The 11,059-nt window shown below is 47.0% G+C and overlaps 1 protein-coding gene across 4 annotated transcripts in view; it reads right to left on the bottom strand.

The window, feature by feature from the left end:
* Positions 1-10,667, bottom strand: part of dbn1 (drebrin 1) — a 99,610-nt gene extending 88,943 nt beyond the window's left edge. For 2 of the 4 annotated variants that reach the window (XM_035178894.2, XM_035178892.2), the window contains exon 1: positions 10,511-10,666. In XM_035178894.2, the coding sequence (XP_035034785.1) occupies positions 10,511-10,593 (83 nt within the window). In that variant the 5' untranslated portion in view covers positions 10,594-10,666. Of the gene's footprint in view, positions 1-10,510 lie in introns of all 4 variants that reach the window. The other 2 variants (XM_035178893.2, XM_035178895.2) reach the window with 2 other exon arrangements.
* Positions 10,668-11,059: the final 392 nt, after the last annotated feature.

Genomic DNA, 11,059 nt, shown 5'->3' on the forward strand with positions numbered 1-11,059 from the left:
TCGGAGTTGACCTTTGTCAAAGGAGCAGTGAGCGTTCTGAAGTAGGTCTGACGCCTCCGTGAGGCGAACGTCCAACAAATCACTACTGCTGCTGAGATGTGAGTTCTGAACAACGACAGTAAGTAAAGATGGACGACGCTTCCTCCTTCTGTAGTAAAATCAAGCCAAACTCTCGCAGACGACATCCGAGCCGCCATCTTGTGTTGGTGACGTTTTACACAAGCCCGACCAATCAGGTGTCAGCTGATTTTTGGTCCATGTCCCATGTGGTAACACGGAGGAGGCAGGTGTTTAATGGGCTGAGATCTTTATCTCCACTTTCTGACTGTTGGATCAGTAACTTTGTTTAAAATGATAAACACACACAGAGAACATCCACATTTCAAAACATGAACATGATTACAAGTTATGTAAAGTAATAAAATACAGTAAATAAAGTAAACTAATGTTTTTTTTAAGATAACGAAACTGGAACTAAAGAAAAACCATAAATCCAGATGATCCAACAGGAACATTCTCCAGTATGTAGATATTTGATTTCTTAAAGCCTTTGAATTTTTGAGGATGTGAAGACGTTTCCGTGTCTGAAATGCGTTTGGTCGGATTATTAAACACACACACACACACACACACACACACACACACACACACACACACACACACACACACACACACACACACACACACACACACACACACACACACACACACACACACACACACACACGGCCTCAGTCATTCTGAATTCACACCTCCCTCCACTGACCTCATTAGCTACTAGTTTCAGTTTCTATCCTCCCCCAAATCCTGATCCTCTAAATCCCCCTCCACTCACCCCACCCCCTCCCCCACCACTGTCTGCTCTCCTGCTTTTCGACCTCCCCGTCGCGTTGGGCTCACTCGTGCACGTGGAAGCTGTTTCACGAAAGAAATAAAGTCTCTGAAAATCCTGGATCTCTGAGGTTCACTGTTCAAACTGAACTGATTCCTGCCTGAGCCTCGGGCTTCAGTCACATTCATTACTACAGCTATTAACTCAAACCGGATTTGGGCAGAGTCGTTTGTTCTTGTCCTTGAAAACATTGAGTTTCATTCACTGAGATATAAAACACAGATTTCTTGCGACCCAACCTGTTACGGACTTGGACCTCGTGCACTGTCCTCGCTCCCATCAAGTCATATCTGCATTAGCACACAAATACCAAACAGACCAGAATGTACCGAACAGTAAACACTATCCAGTTAAACATTTCTAATGTCCTCAGACGAGGTTTGAGTTCGTGTGTCCCAGCTCTCGTCTCACGTCACCGACACTGGGACCATTTGAAAACTCTTCAGTCTTTTTGTGGGTTTCAAGAATTTACACAACCTTTGTTTGTCAGTGTGGAATTTTCCTAAAACAACCGTTGTGACCACAGCGGCTGACGACTCTCTCTCTCTCTCACTGTCTGTCTCTGTCTCTCGCCCTCTCCCAGTCCCCGGCAGTGTTGCTGTGACTCAGTTGTCCACACAGGACAAACTCTGTCCGCCGTCCCTCCGTCCTCCTGTTTACACAGAGACCCAGTGAGACCATCTGTGTTTAACTGCTGCAGCGTCTACACACAGTTTAAAGGAGCTTGGAAAAGGCAGAACTGCAGCGGGGGGGGGGACAAAGGGAGGATTTGAGAAATCTAAAGTGAGGAGGAGGAGGAAAGGACATGGGGAGTGATGAAGAGGAGGTGGAGGAAGATGGAGGCAAAAAGCAAACGGCTGTGTAGAGATTGAAACAAAGAAATATATATATATATGTATATACGTGATCAATAACCTTTTGTTTTCAAACGGTACAAAATAATTGTCAACATGTCAAACATCCACCTTCTGAAGGCAGCCGTGGTTTTCCAGAGCGACCGGTGCAGAGGTCCACGTCCCCTCATGCAGCTGCAGGTAAAGTCCGTGAAGTCCAAAGGTTCACGGCTTTAAACAACCAGCACAGAAAAATGACCTCGTTACTGGGAAATGAGACGGAACCGCTTTGACTTCCAATGTGAATCCAGAGCAACTTCAGCTCTGAGGGTTCTTATTGGATAAAAGACAAAGTGGTGTTAAATTCTGCAGAGTCACACAACGGCCACCAGGGTTAAAAGCAAGAGGGGGGGGGGATGTGAAATGTTAGCTTCAGTCTCGTTCCTGGCTGGTTTCCTTTAAGCCGTTTGTATATGAATGAGCAGTTGCCACGGTTACAACCAAAGCTGTCAACATCTGTAGAGATGAGACGGAGAGAATAAAAAGAGAGAAGGTGAGGAAACGGAAAAAAGATCAACAGCCGAGGAAATCAATCACACTCATCAACACTTCAGTCTTTTCCAGTTTCAGTCTTTTATTCAGCAGCAGCCTCGAGTCTGTGGAGACGCTCGACTCACGACGGAGCACAAGCGCACACACACACGCGCACACACACGCACCACACACACACACGCACACGCACACGCACACACGCACACACACACACACACACACACACACACACTAAAACTCTACCCTAGCTCGACGTGGGTTTTAGCTACTCATCAGAAATAATCTCCGTCCACATGAACACATCTGAAAACACGTCACGTGACCGTTCACGTAAACATTGATCCTCATTTGTTAGCTAGGTCATTTTAAACGTCTGTGGTTCATCTCGCTCAGAGTCTGTATCTGTGATTTATTTCTATAACTGAATGTGTAATTTACAAGCCGACACATTCAAATCTCACGCGACGAACCCGACTCACTGCTGAAGTCCACAGAGACTCGGTGTGTGAGAGCGAAGCTAAAAATACGAGCCGCTGCCTGGCTTCTCTTTTCTGGCCAATTTAATCTTCTTCTCTGCCTCCTGCCATGAAAGTGTGAGGCCAGAGAGCAAGTGATTCACACAGAAGTGGAGGAAATCTGAAAAGCTGCAATGTTACGACTGCAGCCTCCCTCTTGTAGCGCAGCGCTCGGCTGACGACCTTCGACCTCGGCAGCAGAATGACGGCCTGACACTCGGCCTGACACTTTCACTTCGCTGACTCAGCGCTTTAATAAAGCCGACTGAGCACTGATCATTCAACAGACCAGTGGCTTTGGGCTCAACGGTTTCCCTGAGTGGCAGAAACCTCCATCGACTCATGTGTTGTAAACTATTTCCTCCCTCGGGCCCAGAATGTAGGACAACTTCCTGTTTTATCTGGATAACAACACTGATGGTCAACGTTAGCTACGAGTATGAACACGGACGGAAGCTTCTGCTCGGAATCTTCGTTCAAGTGGGAAAATTCACGTGAAAACCAAACGTCGGAACAACAACTCAGAAAGTCTGCGAACATTTCTGTTCACAAGTTTAACCAATTAACCAATTAACTGATCATTAACCTTATCAACAATTTGTTCATTTAGTCAAACTGCACTTCCACTTGCAGACGTTCTTCTGAAGAATGTTTATTAGTTTCAAATCATTTATTCAGGTAAGTATTGATATTGTGTTTTTACACCTGATGGTGGCGCTGTGGTGAAAAGTCAGAGGGAAATCTATCGGACGGCTTTTGAGATATTTCATGTAGAAGCATGAATATCGACCTGATTCAGGAGACGAGTGGAATCACAACAGAAAGTGTCCTGTGGAGATCTGCATGTTGTTGTTCGAGCAGAACCTCTGAATAAATAATGGCCGAGGTCAGTCGGAGAGAGTGGATCAGCAGGGAGGAAACCAGGGGGAAGACAAACACTGACCTTCAGTCGCACCAGCACACGAGACGACAGCGCTCACACAGCTGACGTCTCAGACCTTTAAACACGTCCTGGTACTTTCACCAAGTGAGACGCTCTCGGCTAAAACACCCAGAATAAATTCAGACTGAAACATGAACAATCTCTGGAGAAAATCTCATTTCCCGACAGCAGCAGCTGCGTCTGTGCACGGCTCCTCGCTGCACAATAAAAACAGAAAACCTCCAGGATTTGTTGCCGTTGGGGGAGGTAACCGGGGAGACGGCCCGGGGCGAGCCGTTCTGACACGGTGCCTTGAATTCATCATCTCCAATGGCTTTCATCTGAGGTCAGAACCCCCCCCAGCCCCGAGAGCGGCAGCAGGAGGCTTTAGTGAAGCTGCAGGTCCAACATGGCGTCTGTGACAAAAACGTGTCTTTCCCTGTGTCCACTATGTGGCGCTGTGAATGATTTCTGCTGCAGATTTGAACACACAACACAACAACCACTCGTATCTCAGCATGTAAATTAGATTTGGAGAAGACTCTGACCGAATCCTTCAGACATAAAGAACTTTGACTTTTTATGAAAGTATTCGTACGTTCAATCAAACGGATACAGACTCAAAGCGAGGTCGTTTTCCTCCTGGTCCAGTAGATGGCGCTCTCTAACAACATTACTTCCTGAAACATCAGTAAACAAAGCCAATACTGTCACGTTGTCTTTGCTTCAATATTTAGGAAACTAGCAAAGTTAAATTGCGACACCAAAGCATCGGGGGAGCGTGTGGACGGATTTCAGGTTCTACTGATCCCAGTTTCACAACATTTGCTCAAATCACAGATTTATTGATGAAATTATATTTTGGGTTCGGTTTCGGCGAAAGACAAAATAAAATCAACAAAATGCGACAAAGAGAAATGATGGTAGATGATGAATGATTTAATGCTACTTGTAGCCGCGTTGGTTTAAAGAAGAGAAACCAAACTGTAGAATTTAAAAAACGTCTCTAAACCAGTGAATGTCTGAAAAGACAAAGTGCAGCTTGAGGTGCGGAGGCGAGAAATGTAGGATAAAGAACAACGGGTGGAGAATCGTTCAGGGACTCGGTGTCAGCCGAGTTTCACACAGTGATGAAAGCAAGAAGCTGTTTTACATGAGGCTCCACTGACTCTGATCTATATTCATCTGAGAGCCTGAGAATCACAACACGAGCATCTTCCTGCTGCTGTATCACCGTCAGTGGACGTAAAGGAGAAAACCTGCAGAGGACGATGAGACAGAGAGACAGAGGTCAGAGGTCAGAGGTCAAACATGGACACATCTGACTGGTCTGTTTGTATCTGGACCCTCAGAGCAAGGACACTGAAGGAGAATCTGCTGTTAGAGACATGAAGCTGACCCTGTGTGTGTGTGTGTGTGTGTGTGTGTGTGTGTGTGTGTGTGTGTGTGTGTGTCTGTTCAGTCCATTAATAATAAGGTTCGTCTCTCACTGGCACCAACAAGTCTACAACAGACAGAATAATCGGTGCAGCCGGACGGAGGCTTCAGAAAACAATAAACTGTGAATCCGACGATTTAACAAGAGCTGATGAAATATAATGTCTCCATTCATTCATTTGTTTATGTTGTTTTATAAATTCACAAGTATTGAATTGAAGCTGCAAACAGCGATGATCGGGGCCTCACGTACGTTGGACTGATACCGAGCGATAGAAGCAAATGGAAGTTCCAAACTGTAGGTGGCGCTATGGACACGTTAACATATTGTCATGTAGACGTCTTCAGGTCGGGACTTTATAATCCAACGTGAAGATTTAGGCAGATGCGTTTTGGAATAGAGCTCCATCAATTCATCGATTAAAATCAGCTGATGAGCCTTTGCATTCGTTTCCGTTTGTGATCTGAAAAGTTATTTCCCAGAAGTTGGAGGCAGATCAGTTTCCTGGTGGAACGTCAAACTTCCGCCTCTCAATGAAGACTCAGTCTCATCGTGTCTGCAGATTCTCAGGTTGTTCTGATTGATTCTCTCGACCCTTGAACCCTCATTGGCTCGTTCACCAAACTGCCAAAATGACCACTCAATTCAAAATGGCCGACTCCCTGTTGGTTTTAGGCCATTTCTCCAGAAGGCTTTTTGTTTACATCTGTGCCCGATACATGTGCCGACCAACGTTCATGCATCTTGTGAAGCAGAGGGAGAGAAGCCATGTGACCACGGCCACGAACAAGAGGCGTGGTCACATGTGGTCGTGATGTGGTCAGAGCGACAAACCATCAGCACGGTCATTCAGCTCCTTCACAGCTCGTAGGATTCTGCTCGAAGGCTGAGTCGTACCTTCCATCGCTGCGGAACTCAAATTCCTGTCAGGTAGTTTCGTCTGATTAAGTTTCTCGAACTAAAAACGACTTGGTTGCGGTTCAGGAAAGATCCTGTTGGTGGTTAAAGGAATAACAGTTAAGTATTGATTGACTGGAAAAGGCCAAAAGATAACAAATTGTTTTCATCTCATAAAACATGATTTATCCAGGTATTTTTAAAAAGAACAGCGTGATCCCAGAATGCCTGAGCACGTTTCCAGCAGGGTTTCATTTCAGTGTTTGGTTTGAGTGTCTTCAGAGTGTCACTGCCTGAACTGACCTTGAATCCCGACCTGAGGGAGAACACAGATTTCCCAGAGGTAAACAAACAGACTGAAATAAAAAGCGACTGCAGGTGGAGAAACGTGAGCGGCTGAAAGAAAATGAACAAACTGTCCTGGAGGTCACTTTGTCTGAGCCGGCGTTAATGAAACATGACTCAGAGTTCGTCGACCCTCCTGCTCGGCTCCTCTTACCACCATTTTCTTCTTTTGTGCGCCTGCCAGAGGTGACGCGTCAGGTAATGGCTTCCTCAAACAGCTGGAGGGGTCAGGGGTCATATGACTGTAGCCCCCCCGGCCAATCAGCAGCAGCCACAGCGCGCTCAGCATTCCTGAATGTCTGCGGATTGTTTGATATTGGATAACAGTGATTCGCTCACAGCGCCGGCTCCTCTGCATTCTGACATGTTGTGGCTCAAGGAGCTGGTGTTCTTTTCCTTTTCACTTCAGGGACCAGATGAAATAACAAACTTCATACGTCTCTAGAATCTGAACAGTTGAATTTAACATCACACACCAGACGTCACCTCTGTGAATGTAAACGGTGTCATTTCACTTAATCCAACATGAACATGGTTGGGTTCTGAAAAATGGTTCCAACCAGGTTCTACTTCCTTCAGGGCCGGTTCCTCTCGGACCGAATCTCCACACAGAATTATTTCTGTTCCTGAGCTCTGACCTGAAACAGTTGCTCTGCTCACAGGCAACACAAACATCCAGCTTGTGTGAAGTCAACATGAACTTTGACTCTGGTGGCAACTCAATCTCCACACAGCTCCGACAGCTCATCACCAGAGGCTACAGGAAGAGCTCGTCTACCTCGGACTCTACAAACGGCCTAAACGCTAAACGGTCCAAAGTACAATTGTAGAACAACACCGGGACGAAAATGTGTGAAACAATTCCATGTAAAGCAGGAACAGGACAAACTTACTGAAGCACCTGACGACACACGGATCCAGTTGGAGGTTCCCTGTGTGATAACGTGTGTGACCCCTTGAGGAGCACGTCAGCCGGTTTAGGAGCTTGGATTGAAACGACGAACCTCAAACGAGCTAAAACAACGTTATTCACTGAACTACGCAAAACAACAACCTTCGTTTCAAACTAATTTGGCTCATTTTCCTCGTCTTCCTTTTTTCTGAGCGATTGAAAGTCTCGATTCAGCTGAAGGGAAATCTACCAGCGTCCTCGTCGTGGTCGTTCTCTCAGAGACGAGTTTGACTCTGGCATAAAATACAAGAGGCTGACTCATCAGTCATCTGGATCCTTCCTGCTCGTTATCACATCACTTCTGGCAGCCTGCTCTCAACCACTTACAGCTAATGGCGAGTCGAGGGTTGAGATGGACGAGGCGGCCGTGTCCACGTACAGCGCAGGTGAGGGAGGGAGGGAGGGAGCCACAGATTCCACTGCTGCCACAAACAACCGAGGACCGGTCCACCTACAAAGCTGTGATCGGTTCTGACGAGCTCATCACAGGACCTGTGCGATTCACTGAGTAAATCAGATTAAATGTTTCCTGTCAATCAAACCTGGTGGAAGTCTCGTCTGTCACAGCTACAGTAGATGGAGTAGGTCAGGGGGTGTGGGGGGGGGGGTGTTCCATGTTGTTTGGGGTCAGCCGTGTTTAAAAGTATCGGCCTTTGTTCAAACCCCATCAAGTGTGAAAAACGGGGGCAGAGCCGCAGCCTCGTCTCCGCTCCGACAGGACGAACACGTGGACGCCATTAGAAAGGAAACACTAACCTGCCGGTGGGTTAATGCTGACGGCTCTCGCTCACGCAAACAGGACCACGGACACGCGTGTGTGGTCGGACGTGAGTTACACGGGAGGAACCCGCAGAGACTCGAGATCAACAACTACACAAGTTGGTTAGAGACGAGCGGGAGACACAAACAAGACCTGTGACGGAAATCAAACCTGTGGCGAAATCAAACCTGTGACGGAAATCAAACCTGTGACGGAAATCAAAGCTGGAGGTTTATCATTCTGAACTTTGACAGCCCCGATCAAATTTGGGAAATAAGGAGATACTGGGATGAATAAAATCAGAGAGTGTTTAAATAGTATATTTGTGACTAAGAAACCAGAGGGCCCCCTGGTGGCAGAGTTTTCTTAGGCCACTGACTCAAGGGAACTGATTGTTCAAGCTGATGTTTTGGTTAAATATCTTCACGACAGATGAAAACTGTCCAAACCCCCGACAGAATGTGGATCTGAAACTCAAGAGTCTACAACCTGAAAGCAGAACCAGTGTTTGTTCCAGTTTGACTCCTTCAGACCAGTGAACGTCAACAGATGACACAGGTTCACGTCTCATAGTCAAGATGGTGACCGACGACAAACAGGATCTGAAATCGGAGCTAAAAACACAACTTCTCATCTGAAAACTACCGGCCCCACTCGTCCGTCAGCGACTGGGCACAGACTTGATGACGTCGTGTTTTTGTTAGAAACCAGTGGTTTCACGGACGTTAGTGAACATGTGTTTGTTCTGCTGCAGCAGTGACGGCAGGTTTATCAGCACCAAGGACAACAGGTTACAGTTTAACTTTAAACCTTCAGTTCGGCTCAAAGTCAAATAAAACGTCCTGAAGTGAAACTGCTTCACGGAAGAAATAGAGTCCTTCTTCTTTTCGGTTTCCGAGAGGAACAATGAAGAAGCTGCAGTGAAACCAGAGCAGGTTATTGGTTCTGTAAAGTTCCCACGACACTCGTACTTCACTTTAATTCACCTGCAACGTTTCCATCCGGGGTTTAGATGCTGGTGTGAAAACTCCAGTAACTGGGAATCACAGGCTGTTTGACACAGAGCTGCATTCATCTGCTTCTGTGAGGGAAGAGATTTACTAAACAAATTATTGTCTAAGGATTTTTATGTTTAACACAAACGAGGAAACACGTGTGTCGTGTTTTTGTGTCTTCACCAAAATCGAATCAGCTCATCCTTGAGTCAAACTGAACCTTTGTACCAAATATGAAAGTATTCTTGTGTTCCTGAGATTTCACGTTCACAAGACAAAAAACTAATGTTTTGTAAGGTCACAGCGGCCTTGACCTTTGACCTCGAGCAACAATATCCAATCAATTCATCCGTGAATCCAAATGAATGTTTGTGATAAATATGAAAACATTTCCTCAAGGCTTTTCTGAGATATCGTGTTCACAAGAAAGAGACGGGGGGGACAACCTGAGAACATCCAGCCTCTGGACGCCTGTGGTTCTACGTGTCGACCAATCAGACTCATCTGAGCTCAACGTGACGTGTTCACTCTTGTTTTGTGACATCACAGTGACCGTGACCTTTAACCTCCGAACACCAAATTGCAATGAGTTCCTCTTTGAGCCGAACTGATCCTTCACACCACATTTGAAGAAATTCCTCGCAGGCGTCGTTGAGACATCGTGTTCACAACGGGACGAGAGACTGAATCCCTCCAGAGGCACGGGAATAAATAAATAAATCTCCAACTTTTACTGGAGCTCGTTTGAAAACAAACTAATTCTTCATTAACTTATTTGACCTTTTTAACGAATAATCATTTTCACGTTAACGTTCACTTCCGCCTCCTGCACCACGTGAGGAAACCCCACAAAGAGACGCCCCCAGCCCCTCCCCCACCTCCCCCGGCCTCGCCCCTCTCTGGTTTGGGAGGATGCTCCTCATGCATCTCAGGCGCGTTCACAGCCTCACACACGCGAACACGCACGCGCAGCCGCATCGCTTTGTATAAAAAGGCTGAAATTGCTTCCAGCTGCAGAGGAAACAAAGATTTCTGCTGTGCACGCTCACTGGGTCCCGCGTGCACGACCACTGGTCCCGCGTGCACGACCACTGGTCCCGCGTGCACGACCACTGGTCCGCGCACGACCACTGGTCCAGCGTGCACACGCACACACACACCGACTCTGCAGCTGATTTCTGCCTCATGAGGTCAGTGAGACAGATTCACTCAGAAGCTTCAACACAAAGTGAAACTGAGTGGGATGAAGGTGATGAAGAGGATGAAGATGAAGGTGCACCCGGTGCTGCGCATCCTCAGCCTGAACGAACCCGCACAGCGGCGGCTCCGCGGCGGCTGCCCCGCGGCTCCAGCGCCGCCCCGCACCGCGGCGGGGCTGTGCGGAGGCCGGGGGGGGGGGGGTCACTCACCAGTCGGTGGCGGAGGTCTCGTCGATGACGTCCTGGTAGGCGGTGAGCAGGGCCAGTCGGTTCTTGCCGAGATTCACAGCCATGTTGGAGTCTGAGCAAACATCCAGACCTCTGCTGATGGAGAGAGACACGGAGAGAGGAGGAGGAGGAGTGAGGGAGAGAGAGGGAGAGAGAGGGAGAGAGAGAGAGGAGGAGGAGGAGGAGGAGGAGACAAAGACCTCATCCCCAGTCGGACGGGTCCTAGCGCCTAAAGCTCCTGGTCCTGGTCCAAACACACAGAACAACACTGGAACTCTTTGAATCTAATGAACTCAATCAGTTAAATCATTTATTTCATTAGTAAATTCCAGAATAAATATATTCATGGTTTCCTTTGAACCAAATCTTAAAACGAACCTTTACTGCACCACATTAAATCACATGTTATCTGTCATATTCCCAGTTTGTCTCATATTCCCAGTTTGTCTCATATTCCCAGTTTGTCTCATATTCCCAGTTTGTCACATTCCCAGTTTGTCTCACAGTTGTCTCATATTCCCAGCTTGTCTC

The sequence above is a fragment of the Hippoglossus stenolepis genome, chromosome 15 (assembly GCF_022539355.2).
Source record: "Hippoglossus stenolepis isolate QCI-W04-F060 chromosome 15, HSTE1.2, whole genome shotgun sequence".
Lineage (NCBI taxonomy): Eukaryota > Metazoa > Chordata > Actinopteri > Pleuronectiformes > Pleuronectidae > Hippoglossus > Hippoglossus stenolepis.